A 23,800-nucleotide genomic window follows, 5' to 3' on the forward strand; every position below is an offset into this window, starting at 1 on the left:
GAGAGCAAGCTGGTCCTCCACCCAACTCCCCCACATGGAATCTCTGCCTGTGTTCCAGTTGAAATTTATTCTAAGTATTATTTACTGTCCAAATAGAGGAAGAGGAACATCCCCAACTACAGAATCCTGGGCTTTGGGGCACAAAGACCAATAGGAGCCCATCATGTACATGGCTCTTCCTATAGTCCCTCCCAGCCCAACTCTCCAGGATTTAGTTCTTGCTGCTCTGAGTGACTTCCCACTCTGGTTATTGCTGCACAACGAGGCCACGAATCACAGACTCCAGGCTTCCCACAGGTAACTGGGCTGGGGATGCCAGTGGGCCCAAGGAGACAGGGAATGGGTTAGAGGAAACAGGGAGAGGGGGCTTTGGTTCTTAGGTGGGAGAAAAGGGGAAGAAATATAATGGGGGCAATGTGGTATTTAGCAACCAAGTGGAGACTTGAGTCTCTATTCTTGTCCCTGGATTCTAGATTGTATCATGCAGCCATAATCCCCAGTGACAGTTCCCATCTCTGGCCCAATTCCAGTCTGATCCTCAGCCCCAGCTCCAGCCTAAGCCCCAAACCGAGCTCCTCCTGTAATGTCAACCTTGGCATTAACCCCAGATCCAACTTGAATCTCAACCCTGAGCCCAACCCCAAACTGAACCTCAGCCCTATTCTATTTCCAGGTTCAGTGCCAAGCTTAGGTCCAGTTCCATCCATGGCTCCAAGGTGACTTCTGATGCCTAATTCTGGCATGTGTCACAGCCTCAAGTCCAGTCCAATTTTAGGCCCAGTCAAAGCAACATATTTAGCTTCAAGTTCACTTCCATGTTAAACCCAACTGAACTTGATTTTGGCCCAAAGCTCAATTCTGACTTCTCTTGTAACCTGAACTCCAAACTCAGGCCCTAATCCAGGGCTCATTCTCTTGAGGAACCTCATTTCTTACGTCAGGTCCTCCCTGGTTTCAGCCTCCTCCTTGGCCATAGCACCCAGCCAGCCTGGGCCCAGGACTCTTAGTTTCATCTCTCACAGCCACGGAGGCTACATTGGTCCAAGCATGGTAATGAAGTATGAAGATCTCCAGCACTTGGGGAGTGAGGAGGAAAACCAGGAGATCAGAAAAGGTAAGAGGACAGGAGAAGTGTCCTCTACTAAGATGCACTCTTCTTATGTCTAGCAGGATTTCTACTGTCACATCACGTCTCACCTCTACCATGTGCAATGTTGGGTCTCCCACTTTGAGGGAGTCAGTCCTAGGACTCTGAGAGCCCAATGTGAAGAGGACTCAAGGTCTTCAGAAAAACAGGGATAGGGAAGACCTCTGTGGACCTAGTTTCCTGTGCTCTATGGGGAGGGGAAGAGAGGTATTCTTTGCAGGTAGTTGGACATTTGTTCACCTGATCATACAGATGCAGGTGAACCTGCTATGGGTCTATCTGACTCCAACACTGTCAGGGTCCTTGTGCTACCCTCCCCAGCTCTGATGATAAGACTTAACTTTTCTCCATTGTCCATGTCTAAGTCTGCTTATGTGCACTCTGGTTTCTAGGGGTGGATATATGGGTCTCTCAGGACATGAAAGGTCCATGTCCTGGAGATTTGGTGCTGGTTGTGAGGGATCAAAGGCTGGTCTGTCCTCACCCCATAGTCTTCCTCCTGCTCTCCTCCAGCATTATCAGGGCCCATCCTTATCCCCAGAGACGTCCCTGGGCCCACTCCTCTGTCTCTGGTATGTCCTAGATCTCCCTTTTCCTGATACCCTCTTCTCTTTCAGCACCTCCACCCCAGGTTGGCCTCTGGTATATCTGCTCTGAGCATCGCCTCATCCTGGTCTCTTTGGGTCTCAACCTCCTGCTGTTGGTGGCTGTCTGTGTGATTGGATCCCAAAGTGGGTACTCCAGGGGTACAGAAATCAAGGGGGTACAGTGGTGGGGCAGGGATGGAGGTAATGGCAAGAACCTCAGCAGAAGCAATGATGGGCACAGTGGGACAGTGTGGGGCACCACTGAGGGGTCATAATTGGGTGGCTGATGAGAACAGTGGTAGTGAAGGAGCCATGATTGGAATGGCTTTTGGCTGTGTCACTTATTAGTTGGGTTTTGTAGTTGAATTACTTCTTCTTCTTGTGTGATATTGGATAACCACAGTGCCTGCCCCTCTGGCTTGCTGTGAGGACTGAATGAGACAATGTGTGTAAAGGGTCCTGCCTTGTGTTGGCAGAGAGGACCTGATCAATCTGATCATCTCATTCCCCTCATCAGATTCCAAGTTACACAGGGACCTGGGCACCCTGAGGACAACTTTCAGAAACTTCAGTGTAGACACAGGGGCCAATGTCCAGGCACTGACCTCCCATGGTGAGCTGAGCTTGGGTGGGGTCTGGGCTGGGTGTATGTGTGTGTGGGCTGACTCCTGATCTCAAGTCCCTGTTTTCTCTAGGTCAGAGCTTGCAAGAAACCATAACCTCTCTGAAAGCTGAGGTGGAGGATCACAGGCAGGAACTGCTGGCAGGTGAGAGACCTTGTTCTCCAAAAGCATATGGAAGGGTGTGCATGGGAGAAGCATCCTGGTGCTGAGCCCTCTCCCGTCTAGCCCACAGCTTGAACCAGAAGGTAGTTTCAGTGGAGAGCAGCCTGCAGAAACAGGAGCAGGACTTCAAAGCAGGTCAGATGGCTGTTCCAGTGTACCTTGACATGATGTATTTGTGGGAGCACAGGAAGATCCTAGTGGGGTGCCTGAGTAGTGGTCACACCCAAAGTACTCTCATCATTCCCCCTGTGTCTGTGTTTCAGGTCAATCTGAGGTGGTCCTGCAAGTACAACGATTGGCAAAGAACCTAGTAACCCTTAATTGCCAGCTGGCCAACCTCAAGAACAATGGTGAGGAGCTGGGCAGGCATGGCTGGCTCCACTTCACCATTGATGGTGTGCTAGGCCATTCCTCAGCCTCTCCACCCCATTTTTTTCCCCTCAGACTCTGCAAAAACCTGCTGCCCTCTTGACTGGTTGGAGCATGAGAGCAGCTGCTACTGGTTCTCTCAATCTGACAGGTCCTGGCCTGAAGCTGACCAGAACTGCCAGTTGCAGAACTCCCACCTGGTGGTGGTCACCTCCTTAGAAGAGCAGGTAAGCCTGGTAGCTCCTCTTATTGGCTGTCTGATGTAAGGGAAAGGTCATCAACCTTTTGTTTTCTTCACAGAAATTCATTGAGAAGCACATGAGCTCTGTGCCCTCCTGGATGGGCCTCACTGACCAAAATGGACCTTGGAGATGGGTGGATGGGACTGACTATGAGAGAGGCTTCAAGTGAGTGTGTGTCCTCTCCTTGGGATTGATCTGGCTTCCAGCCTGTCTTCTGGAAGGTGGGAGGGGCTCATGGGAATGTGGCTGAATCTGACCTCCCTGGGTACACAGCTATCTCTTGTCTGCAGGTACTGGAGACCAAATCAGCCTGATGACTGGACAGGGCATGGGCTGGGAGGAGGTGAGGACTGTGCCAGCTTTTCCTATAATGGTCGCTGGAATGATGATGTCTGCCGGAGGCCCTACCATTGGATCTGTGAGATAGAGCTGGGCAAGACCAGCTAGGAGTCTCCCTCTTCTTAAGCTGCCAAAGTCTGGGATTGGAAATCCTCCTTTGTGGGAGTCTCCACCATCTTGTTGATTTTCATCTAGGATTTTAAGGGTACAGTGATTTTGGAAGGAGGGGGAAGTTGAAACCCATGACACTTTTTGCAGTGTGTGAAGCTTATTGTTGACTTCTCTCTCTGTTTTTAAGAATAAAAGGAAAAGTAAAATACACTTAAACATTCTGTTTAACAGCTGTGTGGTTAGTGGGCATTAGGAAATGGGAGGGGCCTGGTTGGCATTGGGAAGACTTGGGCTGGTAGAGGCATCATGAGAACTGAATGGGTTTGGGGCCAGATGGTCTGGTTAGGAGCCCAGTTTTGTTATTCTCAGGTTTTGAGCTTGGGCAAGTTATTCTGTTCTATGAAACTCAGCTACAAGACAGGCTTGTTAATGGAGACCACCCATTTCAGCAGAAACCCCAGGGTTGAACTCCCTCATTTGTTGAGTGCTTCAAAATACTTTGAAACTGACTGGTGTCTGCTGCTTCCATGATAGTAACCACAAGATGCACTTAGAGATAGGTGACAAATACCATGAGTACATATAACCCAGAGTCCCTAAACACATGAGGACAACCTGGACCATGAAAGAGAAGTGACAACATTAATAGAATCAATAACCAAGTCTGAGAGTGAGGACAAACCAATTAGGACTTTCAACACACATACAGAATTATTAACAAAAATGGACAAAGATTTTGTCCATAAATAAGACCTATACTAATTCCAAAAAGAAGCAGTGCTCTGACTATAATAGAACAGTTAGAAATGAACTCAAAAGTACATTCTAAAAAGGATGTATCAACGTGTAATTTTCTCACCACCTTTCTAAATAATTTTGGGTTTTAGAGAAAAGACAGAATGAAAAAGTCAAGTGGTCAGAAATGAATGAGAGCACCACTTGCTGACATTGTGGGATGGTCTAGGCAGTTCTCAGGAGGAGGTACATGAAGCCATCACAATTATTAAAAATTGAGAATGGCTGAATTGGAATAAGCTATGTTTTAACTCAAGAAGTCTGGAAAAGAAGAGCCAAATAAATCCCCTCAAATAGAAGAAAGAAATTTATGAAATATGAGCCAAAATTAATGAACTAGAAAATAAAAATATAGATATGATCAAGAGAAGAAAAATCTGATTCTTGGAAAAGGTGCCTAAAATAAATATGAAGAAGAAAAAAAGGAGCCACAGACACTAGGTTAGAAAGCTGAGAGGTTGCATAAGTACAGATGAAGTGGATATGATAATAAAACACTAAAAAGATATAAAATTTACAAAGTTGATTAAAAAACACAATGTGATACCATTACATATTCTACAAAGTGTCAAAAATGGAAAGGATAAAATCAATTATTTCTCAGTATGATGAGTAACTTTTACACTTTTGATGAAAGTTTAAATTGTTATAACCATCTCAGAAAGTATCGGGCAGTATGTACTATGTATATCCTATGACTCAGCAATTTCATTTGTGGATAAATGAAAGAGAAATGTGTACATGAATTCACCAAAAGACAGGTACAAAAATGTTTATGATAGTATTATTTTAAATAGTGAAAAACTGGCTGGGCTTGGTAGCGCATGCCTATGATCCATCCCAGTGTCTCGGGAGGCTGAGACAGGAGGATCTAGAGTTCAAAGCCAGCCTCAGCAAAAGTGAGGCACTAAGTAACTCAGTAAGATCCTGCCTATCAGTAAAATACAAAATAGGGCTAGGGATGTGGCTCAGTGGCTGAGTGCTCCTGAGTTCAATCCCAAGTACCCCCAAAACAAAATTGAAAAACTGAAAATAAACCAAATGCTCATATATGGCTGGTTAGATTAATTGTGCCATGCTTGTGAAATGGAAAATAATGCAGCAATAAGAATGAATAAACTGTGAATATGCAGCAACATGGATGGGTTTAGAAACATCATGTTACCTGAAAGAAGTCAAGCAAACAGAGTGCTATTATATGATAGCATTCATATATATTTCAGAACAGTCAAAATTATTTTATAATGTTATAAATCATCATGGTGGCTACCCTTGGGAAGGTATTTAACACTGCAAGTTAGTTGAGAGGCTTCTGAGGTGCTGGCAACGTTGTTTCTTGAACTTGATATTGGTTGCATGAGTTCATTTTGTGCAAATTCATTGAGTAGTAAATTTATTATCTCTGTACTTTTAAGTGGACACTACATTTGAATAAAATTTACAACAAAACGAATATAATATAAATAAAATGATATAAAAATTAAGTACAACATATGGGTGCCTGCTTTCATTGGTACTATTTAAAGTTTTTTGGAGCTAATGCCATAACATACAAAATGCTGTATATAAATGCAGGAATCAGTAAGAATAAGAGCATATGTTTTTGTTGCTGGATAAAAGATAAATACAATTAAGTACTTTACTTTAGCAACTTGTTAATTGTAGAAGAAACATCTATTAAATGTTTTGACATTGTCCATTGAATGAAAAGTCACAGGCTATGAGAATATATTTGTAAATCACGTGCCTAATAAAGGACTTGCATCTAGGGTATACAACAACTCCTAAAACTCATATGATAAGAGGCAACAGTTCTGGAGAGGTAGAGTGAGGATTTCCAAAATCTTCTCCTTCGTAAAAGCAATGAGAATACTGGGTAAAAAAAAAAAATATATCAAAATATACTTTCTTGCAGAACTCCAGAAATTAGTCAAAGTCTTGAAATATTTGAAGTGACTAATTGCAAAAAGCATCTGAATTTTGATAGAAATAGTGAGTTTCATAGTAGTTTTCACTTCTCCTATTCCTGTTCTTTTTTTTTCTCTTCCTCAAATCTATGGAAGCCCTGAAAACCAATAGCCAAGCAGCTATGGTGGTTGTGAAAACCAGTAGCCTATTAACAACTGGAGGAGAAGAATAGGTTTGGAGCTATCCAAACATCTCCATTACAGGAGAATTATTATTTGACCTGTCTGGAAGCTCCCTGGAAACCCCCACTTGCAACATTCATCTTTATTGTACTCGACTCAGAGCTTGTTCACTGTAAAGAGCTTTTACCAGGGTATTTGTCAAAAACAATCTGACAATTGTTAAACACTAAAACAGCTCAAGACTGGGATAACAGCTGGAATAAACGAGAGGCTAACCAAAAAATTAAAAAGAAAAGTTGGGAAGTGCTATTTCCATAGTGGCTTTGAAAAACTCTAGTGTATTCTTGGGAATCTAGAAGGCCAGGCCCATGTGCAGGGCTGTATACATGCAGGAAGATCTGAGAAAATCACCATTTCTCACTTCTGGCTGACCTGAGGCTTTGCACAAGCAGGAAGTGAAAGCTAAAGGAGAGTTTTCACAGCTGTGGCCCTGAAGGCATGCCCAACATGTACAGGGAGCTCCCTGGCCAAGATTGGGAGACCTACTCCAAGGCGTTTAAGAATATCTTTGTGTAGTCATTAGGTATCTACTAAGCTAAAGAATCAGAGATCTCAGTGGTCACCCAGGACAAATACTGATTTTATAGAATTATTTCAGGAAAGTCACTAAGCCAAAAGACAGCAGCATCAGCCAAAGCAAATAGCAGTAGCAAACAACCCTGGGGAAGAGGGAATCTGATTTCCAAAATTGTCCCCCTGTCTGCCCAGTGCTGGACCACTCCCGAGGCAATACTGTCTGAGCTTCCAGAACTCCCTATGTGGCTGGCTAACACCATGTCAGGTCTCCCTCGGCCCAACTTTGCATGTCCCCCAAGCTTTCCCAGGTGTTGATCCCTAGTTAATAGCTCACTCCAGGTTCATCTTGGCATGAGCTTCCAAAACCCCACTGTGTTAGTCAGCTTCCTTTCACTATAGAAAATCCCCTAATATATAAACTCATAAGAGAAAAGATTTATTCTAGCTCAGAGTTTTAGGGGTTTCAGTTCATGATCAATTGCCCCACAGCTTTGCACTGGTGGGGAGGCAGCTTATCAAGACTACAAAGTGATTAAGTGTGGCAACATGAAACTGGTCACCTCAGGACTGGGGGAAAAAAGAGAAAGAGGAAGGTGCTGGGGTCTCTCTTAGAGGCTATACCCCACCCTCCACCCTGTTCAGCCAAAGCCTTTGTACTAGGCCTCACCTCTGAAGGGTTCTGCCACCTCCCAATAGCTCCAAACTGGCGGGGACCAAGTCTCAAGCACATGGGCCTATGGAGGACATGCCAAAACCAAACTGCAAACAACCAATGTTATGGCTTGGAGATGAGGTGCCCTCCAAAAGCTCATGTGTAAGACAATGTAAGAAGTTTCAGAGAAAAGCGATTAGATTGTGAGAGTCTTAAACCAATTAGTGAATTAATCCCTGATGGGATTAACTGATTGGTAACTAGAGGCAGGTGGGGTGTGGCTATGGAATATATATGGGGTATCTGGAGTTGGAGTCTCTCTATGCTTTGTGATCATTGTGACATGAGCTGCTTCCCTCTGCCACACTATTTTGCCATGATGTTCTGTCTCACCTTGAGCCCCAAGGAATGGAGTCAGTTGTCTATGGACTAAGACCTCTGAAATGTGAGTCCTCAAATAAACTTTTTCTCCCCTACAGTTGTGCTGGTCAGACCCGTTAGTCACAGCAACGAAAAAACTAAAACAACCAACATGTTTACCGGTAGGGAAATGCTTTGCAAATAAAAGATGGTACATATGATGAAATGAAACACAGATGAACCCAATGGAGAACGGATGTGGAGAAAAATCCCTGATACATTGTGAATTCAATAATAAAAAAGGCAAGTTCCAGAATGCAATTCAATTGAAATAGAAAATATAATCTCCAAGGTATCTGCTTTTCTTCTCTCTACTCTGGTTTCTTTTTCTTAAAAGGAATGTGTGTTTGGACTCAGGGCAGCCCCCTTAGGGGGACTGGCAGGGTTCATGGGATGAAATAGAAGCATGTTTGTGAGCATAGTGCAGGTGCAGAGAACCAATTCAGGGTGTTTGGCAGCACTGCTTTTTCTCTCTTCCTGCTTTTTTTTTTTTTAGAGAGAGAGAGAGAGAGAGAATTTTAATATTTATTTTTTAGTTTTCAGCGGACACAACATCTTTGTTTGTATGTGGTGCTGAGGATCGAACCCGGGCCGCATGCATGCCAGGCAAGCGCGCTGCCGCTTGAGCCACATCCCCAGCCCTCCCTTCCTGCTTTGTGATCTTGGATGTGTAACAAAATGTCTCTGACTCTTCGTCTAAAATGCCTCCCAAGGTACTTATGGGAACTGAATGGTTAATAGAAGGGAAGAGTCTGGCATAATACTCTCACAGATTTGATGCTTAATAAAATTTATTGCTTTTCCTGACTCCTTCTCTCTCATTCTAGCCAGGTCATCCTATTTATTATCCATCCCCTTCTTACTTCCCTCTTGGTGGAGTGAGGAGAGTGAGTCTGGAGTTGGGGAGCTCCGTGGTGGAGGACTCAGAGGATGCTCAGATACTAGGGATTCAGGCTAGCATTAAACAAAAGCAAAGAATAAGCTCCTCTGGACCTGGCGCTACAAAGATGGAGACACCAAGAATTCTGGGAAATCCAGAGATAGGGAAGGAAAGGATGGTGGGGCAGAGTGAAAGACAAGCCTGGTCCCTTCTGGTCCAGCTCTTTCTCACACATAAATAAAAATGAAGAAATCAGGGGAGCTGGAATAACAAAATGTAGTAGACACACCCTGCAGGATGAGAGCAAGCTGGTCCTCCACCCAACTCCCCCACATGGAATCTCTGCCTGTGTTCCAGTTGAAATTTATTCTAAGTATTATTTACTGTCCAAATAGAGGAAGAGGAACATCCCCAACTACAGAATCCTGGGCTTTGGGGCACAAAGACCAATAGGAGCCCATCATGTACATGGCTCTTCCTATAGTCCCTCCCAGCCCAACTCTCCAGGATTTAGTTCTTGCTGCTCTGAGTGACTTCCCACTCTGGTTATTGCTGCACAACGAGGCCACGAATCACAGACTCCAGGCTTCCCTCAGGTAACTGGGCTGGGGATGCCAGTGGGCCCAAGGAGACAGGGAATGGGTTAGAGGAAACAGGGAGAGGGGGCTTTGGTTCTTAGGTGGGAGAAAAGGGGAAGAAATATAATGGGGGCAATGTGGTATTTAGCAACCAAGTGGAGACTTGAGGCTCTATTCCTGTCCCTGGATTCTAGATTGTATTATGCAGCCATAATCCCCAGTGACAGTTCCCATCTCTGGCCCAATTCCAGTCTGATCCTCAGCCCCAACTCCAGCCTCAGTCCCAAACCCAGCTTCTCCTGTAATGTCAACCTCGGCATCAATCCCAGATCCAACTTGAATCTCAACACTGAGCCCACCCTCAAACTGAACCTCAGCCCTATTCTATTTCCAGGTTCAGTGCCAAGCTTAGGTCCAGTTCCATCCATGGCTCCAAGGTGACTTCTGATGCCAAATTCTGGCATATGACATAGCCTCAAGCCCAGTCCAGTTTTAGGGCCAGTCAAAGCAATAGATTTTGCTTCAACTTCACCTTCAGTGTTACTCTCAACTCAACCTGATCCTAGCCCAAAGCCCAATCCTGATTCCATTTCTAACCCTAGTAGGAAATTAAGACCCATTTGATACTAGTCCTAAACTGGGCTCATTCTCACCTCAACACTTGCTTTTCCAATAGCCCCACCCTGATTCCAGCCTATTTTTTGGCCCCAGCTTCCCCACAACCTGAACCTCTCTCAGTTTCATCTCTCACAGCCTCAGGGACTACATTGGTCCAAGCATGACAATGGAGTATGAAAATCTCCAGCACTTGGGGAGTGAGGAGAAAAACCAGGAGATTAGAAAAGGTAAGAGGACAGGAGAAGTGTCCTCTACTAAGATGCACTCTTCTTATGTCTAGCAGGATTTCTACTGTCACATCACGTCTCACCTCTACCATGTCCAATGTTGGGCCCCCCACTTTGAGGGGGTCAGTCCCAGGACTCTGAGATCCCAATGTGAAGAGGACTCAAGGTCTTCAGAAAAACAGGGATAGGGAAGACCTCTGTGGACCTGGTTTCCTGTGCTCTATGGGGAGGGGAAGAGAGGTATCCATTGCAGGTAGTGGGTTTGGAAGAGAAACTTATATATTTGCACACCAGGTCATGCAGATGTAGGTGAATCTCCTAATGGACTGATCAGGTCATGATGATACCTCCTCCATCTCCATGAGATCTCATATTTCTCTGTTATCCATGTCTGTGTCTGGTTTCTAGGGTTGGGTTCATGGGTATCTCAGAATATGAGAAGCCTGTGTGACTGAAGACTTGTGCTGGTCATAAGGGGTCAAAGGCATGGGTAGTCTCCATCCTGCAATCCCTCTCCTCATTTCCCCAAGCATTACCAGGCCCTGCCTTCATCCCCAGATAGGTCCTTGGGCCCCCTCCTCTGTCTCTGGTATATCCTGGATCTCTCTTTTCCTGATACCCTCTTCTCTTTCGGCACCTCCACCCCAGGTTGGCCTCTGGCATATCTGCTCTGAGCCTCGTCTCATCCTGTTCTCCCTGGGCCTTAGTCTCCTGCTGTTGGTGGTTATCTGTGTGATCAGATCCCAAAGTGGGTACTCCAGGAATACACAGGGAAGAGAGAAATCAAGGCGCTGTGGAGGGGCAGGGATGGGGATAATGGCAAGAACCCCAGCAGAAGCAGCAATGGGCACAGTGGGGCAGTGTGGGGCACCATTGAGGGGTCATAATTGGGTGGTTGATGAGAACAGTGGTAGTGAAGGAGCCATGATTGGAATGGCTGCTGCCTGTGTCACTTATTAGTTGGGTTTTGTAGTTGAATTACTTCTCCTTATTGTGTGATATTGGAAAACCACAGTGCCTGCCCCTCTGGCTTGCTGTGAGGACTGAATGAGACAAAGTGTGTAAAGTGTCCTGCCTTGTGCTGGCAGAGAGGACCTGACCAATCTGATCATCTCATTCCCCTCATCAGATTCCAAGTTACACAGGGACCTGGGCACCCTGAGGACAACTTTCAGAAATTTCAGTGTAGACACAGGGGCCAATGTCCAGGCACTGACCTCCCATGGTGAGCTGGGCTTGGGTGGGGTCTGGGCTGGGTGTATGTGTGTGTGGACTGACTCCTGATCTCAATTCCCTGTTTCCTCCAGGTCAGAGCTTGCAAGAAACCATAACCTCTCTGAAAGCTGAGGTGGAGGATCACAGGCAGGAACTGCTGGCAGGTGAGACACCTTGTTCTCCAAAAGCATATGGAAGGGTGTGCATGGGAGAAGCATCCTGGTGCTGAGCCCTCTCCCCTCTAGCCTACAGCTTGAACCTGAAGGTGGTTTCTGTGTGGACAGCAGCCTGCAGAAACAGAAGCAGGAATTCAAAGCAGGTCAGATGGCTCTTACAGTGCATTTGGGCATGGTATATTCATGGGAGAGCAGGAAGTTTCTGAGATTGGGTCCCATGCAGGGTATCTTAGCCTTAGGTACTCCCTCAACAGAGGCTGTGCCCAGAACACTGTCCCTCTCTCTTCTATGTGTGTGCCAGATCAATCTGAGATGCTTCGGTGAGTCCAGCAACTCCCAAAGGAACCAAAATTCTTAACTTTCCAACTGACCAATCTCAAGTGCAAAGGTGAGGAGGACTTGGGTGTGGCTGTCCCCATTTTCCTGCCGGTGGCCCTCTGGGCAGCTTCTCAACCTCTTCTTCTTTCTTCCCCTCAGGCTTTGAAAAGTCCTGCTTTCCCCTTAACTGGCTGGAGCATGAGGGCAGCTGCTAGTGGATCTCTCAATTTGGGATGTCCTGCAGGGAGGCTGACAAGTACTACCAGCTGGAGAATGCCCACCTGGTGGTTATCAATTCTAGGGAGGATCAGGTAGAACCTCTTGTCTTTAGTTCCCAAGACATGTCTCATTTAGGGAAATGGTTAACAACCTTGACTATACATTGGAACCACCCCTGAGCCTTAGTAACTATTTCCATCTGAACCATGCCCTCAGAAATTTAATTGGCCTGAGCATTGGAATAAATATGTGAAATGCCTCAATTGACTTAATGCTTAAAGTTCAGTACCTAGTCTATGAAGTTGGCTTGGATGAGTAAAAATCACCTTTGCCTTTCTCTCACCCCAGGATTTTTCCAGGGACTTAAAGCCTCCTCCTATACCTGAATAGGCCTTAGTGTCCTTGAAAGAGTTCAGAAATGGATGAACAGGACCAACTATGGCACCAACTTCAAGGGAGTACCCCCTGGTTTTCTGTGCCCCATGTCCTTAACCAGCTCTGCTCCTCAGGAATCTGATCTAGATGCCTTCTTCCCAGACTTAAATCCTGCTCCACCCATCCTTCCTGGCTTGCTGTTGTTCTCTCCCCTCAGGAACTGGATGCCAACCAGCCAGATGATTGGCATGGGCACAGGCTGGGTGGAGGCAAGGATTGTGCCAACTTACCTAGATAGCAAGTGGAATGACAATGTCTGCCAGAAACCCTACCCGTGGGTCTGTTAAGTCAACCTGAGCAAGGACAGCTGGGAGTTACTGAGATGCTTCTTTTAGACCACTAGGCCGTGGAAATGGCAGTGGAGAGGGCTTCTTCCCCAGAGATCCCTACCAAGACCTATCTGGGAGACGAATAAGCCCTGAGAGACTAGAAGCACTATCATCCTGAATTTTTTCTCTTTAACCTTAAAAATACAATAAGAGTTCCTGAGGTTCCCCCCCCCAACTTTTAAAATCAATTTTATTGAGTAATAACTGTTTTACACAGCAAAATGTACCTATTTAAAGTGCAGAGATGACTTTTGACAAATAGAAACACCTAGTTAATAACTACTCCAATCAAGATATAGGACATTTCTATCAGCCCCCAAAGTTTCCTCATTTCCCTTTGCAATCTAACTGCCTCCCCTCCCCCAGGCAAGTAATAATCTGTTTTATTTCACTTTTGATTGGTTTTGTCTGTTTTAGAATTTCATATAAACAAAACCATATACTATATGCTATTTTGAGAGACCTTATATGTTTTCTGTAATCTGATTTTTAGCAACCTAAAAATGGCAGAGCAGAGAAACTACGTGAGGCCTTGGAAAGTCCTATATTATTGTAAAAGAACATTTTCTTCTCATATAGATTTGAATTCACATCTTTTTGTCACTTAAAAGCTGTGCAAACTTAGGATGATCAGGAGAGCACATGGGGCACATGATGATCAGGAGAGACATGGGGCACAGAAAACCAGGGGTACTCCCTTGAAGTTGGTGCCATAGTTGGTCCTGTTCATCCATTTCTGGATTCTTTCAAGGACACTAAGGCCTATTCAGGTATAGGAGGAGGCTTTAAATCCCTGGAAAAATCCTGGGGTGGTAGGCAATGTTTAATTTCTCTGAAGATCCCAGAGTTGTTGAAAGTAGATAATATTCCTAGGTGTATCAGTCAGATATTGCTGTGTAACAAACCACCTCAAAGTTCAGTGCTGATACAATAAAATATTTATTATAGTTCATGAGTCTATAGGTTGGCTGGGTAGTCTTCTGGTATGATCAGGTTAGGCTCATCTTGGCTGAGTTTATTCATGTGTCTGGTCATTAAAGGATTGTTTGGATGAGGGTTGACTTCTCTGATATTTGGTTGACTATGGGCTGGGAAAATGGGGATGACTGGGCCACATTGGGCTTGTCATTTAGTGGCTGGACAGAGTTCCAAGAGTGATTAGAAGAATGCAAGGACTCCAGAGTCTTAGGCTTTTAGAGCAAAAGCATCCATTTCTGCTACATTCTATTGACCAAAGTAGATTGCAACTTAACTCCAATTCAAGGAATAGAAAAATATACTCCACCATTTCATAGCACATCAAGGGAAGCATCAGTTATTAAGAACAAGTTCATAGTTCCTACTCTCTCTTAATTAATTTAGCTATCAATTGCTATATTACCTACACCCAGAAAAATGGCCTGACATATAGGAGAATATCAATCAGTGTTAATTAAAATCAAAGAGGATAAGGTCAGATGGAAGGTATGGGGAGGGCAGGATTTAGCTCTTAGGAGGTAGCATCCCTTCACCTCTCCCTCCTAATCAAAATCACCATGAAAACCACTGTGCTGATCTTGGCAGGAAGTCTTGGCAGGAAGTGCTTAGAGGAGATGCTAGGCTGATGGGATCTAGAGAGCATAGTCCAGCATGTGAGGGATTCTGCAAGGAATAGCAGCTGGTTCTGTGGGCACCAAATATTGGAATCCAATAGGCCAAGCACACAAGGAACATGAATCCTCTGGTGGTCTTACATCTGTCAAGGGTACCACATTAGCATCCAGTCAGTAATCTGGGGTTGGAGTTGGGTTGAGGATTTGTAGAAAGAAGGAAGAATGTCAGGAAAGCTTCTCAGTCTGGAGAATTGATGTCATCAGTGGACCAAGGAGGAATTGACTCTCTGGGAGGAAATGCTGCTGTCCCTGTCAAGGTTGCACATGGACAGGCTCATTATCAGGGGCTCTCATTGATTCTCTTACATGGGCAGTGGTTGCTACTGAGTACAGCAAGGTACCCACCTTCAGAAAGACCATCACTGTGTCTGAGAGGAGAAAAGAATTGTAGGTACCTAGAAGTCTGATATTTGGAAAAAACACCTCAGTTGTGTATCCAAATATGACCTACTGAATATTTTAATTTTGTGTCTCTCTGCATGGCTCTGACTTTCAACCTTATACATTGTATTTTTCCAAGTGAGTTTAAGATTTATGTAACTCACTGGATGTGATGGCATGCTTGTATAAACCTAGTGATTCAGGAGGCTGATCAGGAGGTCACAAGTTTGAAGCCAGCCTCAGCCATTTAGCAAGGCCCTAAGCAACTTAGCAAGACCCTGTCTCAAAATTTAAAAAAGAGTTGGGAATGTGGCTTAATGGTTAAGTGCCCCCAGGTTCAATTTATTTCCACCAGTTTTCGCCAATGGAGTCTATCCATGTACATAATAAGTATTATTTTCTCAAGGTCCCTGAATCTGCTGAAGTTCCTGGATTGTCAGGAAATAGCCTTCCTTACACAGAACAGGTACCAGATCAATTTTCTAAGAGCTTTGTGAGTAGCTTGCTCCTTAAAAATGGACTTGAAATGCCTAACTAAATAAAATGTTTCTCAAACATGATGTTCCAGGAAATTCAAATAATTCTGTTGCACAACTAGGTTTTCAAATTATATCCTGGTGAAAAGGAGGACATATCATATCAAATCTCTGAAAACAGCTTCATTGTTATCAAAAAGTACAGAGACTTAGGAGTGTTTTCCCCTGAATTAATAAGAACATAAGTGTTTAAAGAATATTTTACTAAATTAAATACTACAATCTGATTAAGAGGAAAAAAGCAAGGGTTATATTATAAAACTATAAAAATAGCATACTAAAATAATACCAATTATATTTAAATGAATGACTGAGGAAAGCCTCCTCTTCAAGCCCTCCAATGAGAATCATTTTGCACCTTTATTTCCCTTATTATCTTATGCAATCCTATTTATAATTTATTTTTGTTCTGATGGATGTTGGGTTAACGTTCAGGTTTCATGAAGTGCTTTTGTTATGGACTAGAATAGTACTAGAAATCCTGACTCAATCTGCTAATTGAACTGACTGTTGTCCAATCAATATCTACTTAGGAGCCCATCCTTGTGGGTTGGTTTTTTGAAGTAAATGTATAGAGAAAGAGGAATGAGGGAAGGGAGAAGAGGAGGAAAGAGGAAGTACTGGGGACTTCAATGGAACAAAATATATTCCACTCATGTATGCTTATGTCAAGACGAACCCCACTGTAATGTATAACTGTAGTGCACTAATAAAACATAAAAAATATTTAGTGTCATTCATGAGGCTTTGAGCCTGCCCCTCTTTGATGAAGATACTCTTTTTTTTAAAAGCCATATGCCTTATGGCAAGCTCTTCAGGCAAATATGAGAGGGAAACAGATGCTACATGTAAGGTTGAATGGCTACTGTAGATTTATTTATTACCATAACCAGCAATGTCATAATGGAGGAGAGTAGGTTATCCATTGAAGTGTAATACAGAACTATTTTAGGAGAATTTGATTGCTGTTTCCCAAAGAGTAAGAACATTTTATGACCATTGAAGGCACTGACAAATCTCCAGTGTTTTCCAATCTATCACGTGGCATATGTGATCTCTGAAATAATTTTAAATGATTTGGATTTTGCTAACATGTAATTAGCCTAGGGATGGATGAATTCCTTTTGCTCAGACAGCTCTTATCATGAAGCTCTTAAAATAGCACTGAGATACTTAAGAACATGGAACACAGTAAACAAAACTCTTTTTAAAGCACCCTTCTTTCTTTTTTTTCTTAGTATTTTTTTTTTGCACCCTTCTTTCTTTAAAGTAAAAGAAAAAATATTTTTGCTTGTCCAGTGGTCTTCTGAGAGAATCCATAAAAGACATCTTTGAATTTTTATTTTTCTGAATTTAGGACCTGATTTGGGGAGAGAAAGTTTAAAAATTTATCTGAGAAAATCAATCATTTGAGTTCTTTTTATTTTGGTACAGAGGATTGAACTCAGCGGGACTCAACCACTGAGCCACATCCCCAGCCCTATTTTATATTTTAGAGGTAGGGTCTCACTGAGTTGCTTAGCACCTTGCTTTTACCGAGTCTGGCTTTGAGCTTGTGATCCTCCTGCCTCAGTCTTCTGAGCTGTTGGGATTACAGGTGTGTGCGACCATGCCTGGCCTGATCATTGGGTTAGGATGAAGCATGAATGCATGGATGCCTGGTGTAATTGGTATATAGTGTTGACAGTGCAAAAAGAATAAACAATGCAGGAAGTAACACACTTGTAAGTAACATTGATGCATTCATCAGCAAGTATTTTTTGCTTATTTAATATTTGAGGGCATAACAAATTCAACAGAAAGCACAGAACATTATTATGATGAGGTCCAGAATTTCTGACAACTGTGCAGGCTCTCTAGGGGAGAAATAAGAATTTTTGCAACTTCTTTTTCAGAGCAGGCTGAACACTCCAAGATCAATGTGTTATTTAACAGAGAGAAAACAATTCTAGTCTTGCATTAATGTAATATATTAACACCGGAAAGGATTTGCATACTTTAAAACATTATGAATAAACTCATCAAAATTAAACCAATGTTGCCAGAGTTTTAACAAATTTCATTGCTTCTTTTCAGTGTTGTCATTTGCAGACATTAGTCCAAGGGAAATATATTTCATTTATATAAACCTTGTACAACGTTCTATCCATTCAGATGTTTTCCTTCACTTTTTATTCTGGAACAACCAAACACTAAGGAAAAAAAGTTACTCTCTTTTTTCTTGATTAACAAAAGCATCTTCTGTTTCTTTCCTTGAATACCTATTTCCTTGTCATAATCATTTTAGGACAGCTTCAACCACTTAGATTAATTATTACTGATAATCGTGATAATAAATTTCTTTTTTTACAGAGAACTGGGAGACAGGTATTGAGAGAACCATCTGTCATATTCAAGCATCAAGAGTCCCAGAAGAACTCATGGCTACATACACACAAATTTCTCTAGCCTTATATATTCCTTTTGCACTTTTTCTAAAGTGGAAAAAAAGCAATTTTAGAAATAGGCTATATAAAAAATATAAATAATTTCAGGTTATCTTTGAAGGGGCTAAGATTTTACCCTACATGCAAGCTAAAGAGGTAGTAATTTCACAGATACTAGTAGAAGAAAAGACACCCTGCTTCAAGGCAGATAATGCCAGTTGTTAGGAGTGCACAGGTAGAGGCCAGGGGGAGGGGACACTCTTCCACCTCTCACATTCACAGTAACTTAGTAATCCTAACAGAAATATGAGAAATGTGCACAAGGTCCTCCACAGATGAAACTAGTCAGAAAAAAACCCAAATTCACCCTAAATCCTATGGTTAGGAAAATATTATCCCATTTATAGCAGATGTTAGTCTGCAAGGTACCCAAGTGGCCTCTCCCCAATTCTGTCTTCTTTTTGACCAGATTAACAAATGGTGAACTAATTCTCCTGAAAATCTCAGAATAAGGAGGATTTTAAAACTATGACAATTCCCAGAGCCATAGAAGAAAAAAAATTCACCAACTAAAATAAATAATAAGGCTGTATGGAGAAAAGCTTTTATCCAAAGTTAAAAGGCAATGAACTGGGGATACTGATAATACCTAAGGAGCAAAGGGTTACTTTCCTGAATATATTGAGAATTCTTACAAATAAACAATAAAAAGTCAACACTTTTTAAAAATTGGCAAAATATGTGGACAGTTCATATAAAAGAAAATACCAATAGTTTTTAAACTAGAAATGATAGTACCATGAGAAAAACAAGTTGAAATGACATTAGAACACTTGTTAATTTATCGAAATATCAAAGATCAAAAGGTTTTAAACCCACTATGGTGGTGAGAACTTGGAGAAATAGGCACTTCCATGTACTTCATGGAGTGTAATTTGGTATAACTCCTCTCTTTGGAAGGGAATTTGACAAAAATCTGTTAACATTAAAAGTGCAAATAAGGGACTGGGGTTGTGGCTCAGTGGTAGAGTGCTTGCCTCGCATGTGTGAGGCCCTGGGTTCGATCCTCAGCACCACATAAAAATAAATAGGTGAAATAAAGGTATTGTGATCCAACTATAACTAAAAATTTTTTAAAAAGTGTGAATAATTCCACTGTTTATCCTACAGATGTATTATTTATAATACCAAAAGCTAGTTGACAATACAACTGTGCGAAATTATGTTACAACCAACAATGGCATACCATATGCCTGTTAAAAAGAATAAATGAGGTTGAAACAGAAGGGTTCCAAGGTATGCGATGAAATTGAAAAACTTAAGGCATGGGTGATATATTAAGTATGATAATATTTTGATGAAAAAATATGAATGTATTTGCAAAATGTGAAATTATGATTGTGTAGCTACCAGGGAAGATTGAATGGCCAGGAAAAGAGAGTAAGGGAAGTTTTTCATGGTGAACTTCTTGTATCTTTTACACTTGGCATCATTTGCATATATTACTCATTAAAAAAAAAAAGAAAACAAAGCAAAAAAAGCAGAAGGCCTAGGTAGTTGCCTAGTTTTACAGCTGAGTTCTATTGCTCTTTTAAATAAAACAACAGGTAATTTCAAAATCAATTATGCCATTCTAAGACATAGGGAAAAGATGGCAGCTCACTGATTTATTTAATTAAACTAGCGTGTCTTCAATACCAAAGCTGAAAAAAGAGTTCAAAGAGAAAACGATGGTCTGATTTTATAATTGAATTATTGTGCAAAGATTCTAATTGAAAAACTGGCAAATAGAAAACATGAGTGCATCAAAAGAAAGCATTGAAAGACTCCTTCTTTGTGCACGAGCAAAGTAGGATTTATTCTGGGTACACAGGGATAGTTCAGCATCCAAAATTCTATTACCATAATTTCCCACTTCAACAAATCCAAGGAGAAAAATAAGCCAATGTGACAGTAGATTCCAGAAATATATTTCATAAAATTCATGATCTACTTATGGATTTTAAAAACCTGAATAAAACAGAAGAAAATTTAAAAATCCAACAGCAAACAATTTATGACACAGTAAAATGATGAAGTATTTCCATTAAAATCAAGTTTAAATAGAGATGCCTGCTTTCACTGATAGAGTTCAATAGTATTTTGTTGCTGAGACAAAAAAAAAAAAACCTCACCCCTAAATAAAACTCACCAGATTTAAAGAATTGAAATCATATGATGTCTGCTCTCTGATCACAAGAATTAAATTAGAAATCAAAAACAGGAAGACAGAAAAAAAATCTCAAAATATTTGGAGATTAAAAAGCACACATCTAAATAACATAAGGATCAAAGAAAAATCTTGAGAAATGAAAAAAGTATTTTGGACTAAATGAAAATGGGAAGACAACTTATCAAAATATGTGGGATACTGAGAAAGCAGTGATTAAAGGGTCACTTGTATAATTGAATGCACAGAAAAGAAGAGAGATCTAAAATCAATCATTTAAGTTTCTACCTTAGGAAACTAGCAAAAAGAAGCACATTGAATATCAAGTAACCAGAAGAAAATAAGTAAAAAATTAAAGCCAAAACAATGAATTTTAAAATGGGAAATCAATAGGAAGAAAATCAATGAAGTCAAAAGCTAGTTTACTGAAAAGATCAATATAATTTGTAAGTTTCTAAGAGCTGAAGGGAGAAAAAAAAAGAGAAGAAACAAATAATATCAGAAATAAAAAAAGGAGACATTACTACAGATTCCATGGACATTAAAAAGATAATCAAGAAATACTATGAGTAGCCGGGCACAGCAACACATGCCTGTAATCCCAGCGGCTTGGGAGGCTGAGGTAGGGGGATCCTGAGTTCAAAGCCAGCCTCAGCAAAAAGCAAGGTGCTAAGCAACTCAGTGAGACTCTGTTACTAAATAAAATACAAGATAGGGCTGGGGATGTGGCTCAGTGGTCAAGTGCACTTTAGTTCGATCCCCGGTACCAAAAAAAAAAGAACAAAAGAAATATTATGAGAAATTTTATGCCCAGAAGAACTGATCAATTCTGTGAAAGACACAATCTGTCAAAACTCACATGAAAAGAAATAGAAAATCTGAATAGGACTATATTTATTAAAGAAATTGAACAAATAATCAATTATATTCCAAAGCAGAAAGTCCAGGTGTGTTTACTCCTGAATTCTACTGAGCATTAAAGAAGAAACTATTCCAATTATCTACAATCTTTCAGAAGATAGAGAGTAAATACTTTCTAACTCATTCTATGAGGCTGACATTAACCAATACAAAAACTAGATGAAGATATTACAAGAAAAGAAAACTCTAGGCCAATATCTCTCATGAACATAGCTACAAAAATCCTCTGCAAAATATTAACAAATTAAATAAAACAATGTAGAAAAGAAATTATATATCACAACTAAGAGGGATTTATTCTAAATATGCAAGACTGGTTCAAAAATTGAAAAACAATGTAGTGTGTAAGTCAGGCATAGGGACATATGCATATATTCCTTGCTACTTGGAAGGCTGAGGCAGGAGAATCAATTAAGTCCAAGAGTTTGAGGCCAGCCTTGGCAACATAAAGAGACCCTGACTAGGAAAAAAAATAATTAAAAAGTAGTCCATTATATCAACAGGCTAAAGAAGAAAAATCATTCGATCATATCAATATTCAAAAAAAGTATTTGACAAAATACCACATATATTCATGATTTAAAACAACAATAACAACAACAACAACTCTCAGTACTAGGAATAGAGGGAAACTTCCTCAACTTGATAAAGAATATCTATAAAAGTCTTAGAGATTGCATCATATTAGATTGTATCATATTAGCATCATATTAGATTGCATCAAATATGCCCCTTCTCACCACTGCTTTTCAACCTTGTACTAGGAGTCCAAGAAGATGAAATAAGATGTTAATAAGAAATAAAATGTACACAGATTAAAGGAAAAAATAAAACTGCCTTCGATTGTTAATGTAGAAAGCTGAAAGAATCAACCAAAATATCACCTGGAACTAATAAGTGATTGTAACAAGGTTGCAGTAGACACAGTTAATATACAAAAACCAATCACTCTCCTCTATCCCAGCAATGAACAAGTGGAATTTGAAATTAAAAAAACACCCCCAAATACCATTTATATTAGCATTTCCCAAGGTAAAATAGGTATATATCTAACAAAATATGTACAAGATTTTTATGAGGAAAATGCAAAACTGATGATGGGAAATCAAAGAGGCACTTGTAGGTTAGACTTAAAGCTATTGCTTCCTGTTCCTTGACTTCTCTGCAGATTCCTGGGAATCTCTGCAATCCCTCCAACATGTCTTGGTCTATATTTGGGAAAGCTGCAGAAGATGTTAAGCACCCCAAGACCAAGCTATTCATGAGAAGCTATTTTTTTTCTATAACTGCTACAAACAAGTAACTTCAGGCAACTTAAGTGCAGAAAGATCTGGGATGTTGGATCTGAAAGGCAAGGCCAAGTAGGAATGAGCTGAAAGGGACTTCCAAGAAAAATGCCATGGAATCTATTTCAACAATATAGAAGAGCTAAAGAAAAAATATGGAAGATAAGAGATTAGATTGGCCTGCATATCACACATTTATAATATGACTGATGTGATTTTTTTCTTCTAATACTTGCATGATGTGAAATACTGAAGATAACCCATTATTCAGTTTATCAAGGCTTTTCAGGGTACAGCTTTAACTAAATAAGGGCTGAAATAACTGTCTCCAACTAGCTTTTATCTGAGATAAATTAAAAATATATTTGTTACTTAAAAAAAAGAAAGAAATCAAAACAAGAATTAAGTGGAGAGATATTCCATGTTCATAGATTCAATATTGTCAAGATGTCAGATGCTCTCCATTTATCTATGGATTCAATAAAATCCCAATCAAAATCCCAGCAGGTTATGTTGTGGACATTGGCAACCTGATTCAAAAGTTTATTAGGAGAGGCAAAAGACCCAGAAATCCAACACAGTATTGAAGAAAAAGAACAAATTTAGAAGACTGACATTCAGTTTGATTTCAAGATTTACTGGAAAGCTACAGTAATCGAGATAGTATAATATTGGTTAAAGAAAAGAAAAATGAATCAATTGAACAGAATAGAGAGCCCAACTATAGATCTATGTAAATGTAGTCGACTCATCTTTGACAAAAGAGTAAAGGCTATATTGGGTGCAGTTGCTCATGCCTATCATCCCAGCGACCCTGGAGGCTGAGGCAAGAGGCATTTTGAGTTCAAAGTCAGCCTCAGCAATTAGCAAGACCCTAAGCAACTTAGTGAGAACATGTCTAAAAATAAAAAAATAAAAAGAGCTGGGATGTGGCTCAGTGATTAAGCACTCCTGGGTCAATCCCTGGTACCAAAAAAATAAAAGAACAACAGATGTGCTGGAACAACTGGATATCCACATGAAAAAAATTAATTTAGACACAAACTTTACACTTTTTACAAAAATGAACTCGAAATGGGTCACAGGACTAAATATACAATGCAACACTATAAAAACCTTAGAAAATAACATAGAAGAAAACCTAGATGACCTTGGATGTATTTGGAAATGACTTTTTAGATACAACTGCAAAGGCACAATGAAAGAAAAGACTGATAAAATTTCAAAATATTTGCTCTGCAAAAGACATCGCCAAGAGAGTGGAAAAGACAAGCCACAAAC

At 41.0% G+C, this 23,800-nt stretch overlaps 2 protein-coding genes and 1 pseudogene across 3 annotated transcripts; all 3 read left to right on the plus strand.

Annotated features, from left to right (window-relative positions):
- Positions 1-261: 261 nt before the first annotated feature.
- On the plus strand, positions 262-3,767 carry LOC114084636 (C-type lectin domain family 10 member A-like). 2 transcript variants are annotated; one of them, XM_071603329.1, is made up of 10 exons: positions 262-297; positions 959-1,114; positions 1,765-1,878; positions 2,252-2,347; positions 2,430-2,501; positions 2,583-2,654; positions 2,783-2,869; positions 2,964-3,115; positions 3,189-3,295; positions 3,421-3,767. In XM_071603329.1, the coding sequence occupies exons 2-10, from the start codon at positions 1,048-1,050 to the stop codon at positions 3,575-3,577; spliced, it is 924 nt and encodes a 307-aa protein (XP_071459430.1). In that variant the 5' UTR covers positions 262-297; positions 959-1,047; the 3' UTR covers positions 3,578-3,767. The 2 variants fall into 2 exon arrangements, with proteins under 2 accessions (XP_071459430.1, XP_071459429.1); XM_071603328.1 differs by lacking the exons at positions 262-297; positions 2,252-2,347 and having other exon boundaries at positions 882-1,114.
- A 5,798-nt stretch (positions 3,768-9,565) lies between these two features.
- On the plus strand, positions 9,566-12,611 carry LOC114101805 (C-type lectin domain family 10 member A-like). Its single transcript, XM_071603330.1, has 7 exons — positions 9,566-9,589; positions 10,310-10,416; positions 11,546-11,641; positions 11,724-11,795; positions 11,877-11,950; positions 12,109-12,195; positions 12,285-12,611. Exons 2-6 carry the CDS (start codon positions 10,350-10,352, stop codon positions 12,163-12,165), a joined length of 366 nt encoding a protein of 121 aa, XP_071459431.1. The 5' UTR covers positions 9,566-9,589; positions 10,310-10,349; the 3' UTR covers positions 12,166-12,195; positions 12,285-12,611.
- A 9,820-nt stretch (positions 12,612-22,431) lies between these two features.
- Positions 22,432-22,685, plus strand: LOC114101708 (acyl-CoA-binding protein pseudogene; annotated as a pseudogene).
- Positions 22,686-23,800: the final 1,115 nt, after the last annotated feature.

The sequence above is a fragment of the Marmota flaviventris genome, chromosome 17 (genome assembly GCF_047511675.1).
Source record: "Marmota flaviventris isolate mMarFla1 chromosome 17, mMarFla1.hap1, whole genome shotgun sequence".
Taxonomy (NCBI): domain Eukaryota; kingdom Metazoa; phylum Chordata; class Mammalia; order Rodentia; family Sciuridae; genus Marmota; species Marmota flaviventris.

What these genes read in the sequence shown, in the direction of transcription:
- LOC114101805 (XM_071603330.1), top strand. Translation starts at nt 10,350, where the DNA reads ATGACAATGGAGTATGAAAATCTCCAGCACTTGGGGAGTGAGGAGAAA. An exon ending in AAACCAGGAGATTAGAAAAG is followed by an intron (nt 10,417 to 11,545) that starts GTAAGAGGACAG and finishes TCCCCTCATCAG; the next exon opens with ATTCCAAGTTACACAGGGAC. An exon ending in CCAGGCACTGACCTCCCATG is followed by an intron (nt 11,642 to 11,723) that starts GTGAGCTGGGCT and finishes TGTTTCCTCCAG; the next exon opens with GTCAGAGCTTGCAAGAAACC.
- LOC114084636 (XM_071603329.1), top strand. Translation starts at nt 1,048, where the DNA reads ATGGTAATGAAGTATGAAGATCTCCAGCACTTGGGGAGTGAGGAGGAA. An exon ending in CCAGGCACTGACCTCCCATG is followed by an intron (nt 2,348 to 2,429) that starts GTGAGCTGAGCT and finishes TGTTTTCTCTAG; the next exon opens with GTCAGAGCTTGCAAGAAACC. An exon ending in GGCCAACCTCAAGAACAATG is followed by an intron (nt 2,870 to 2,963) that starts GTGAGGAGCTGG and finishes TTTTCCCCTCAG; the next exon opens with ACTCTGCAAAAACCTGCTGC.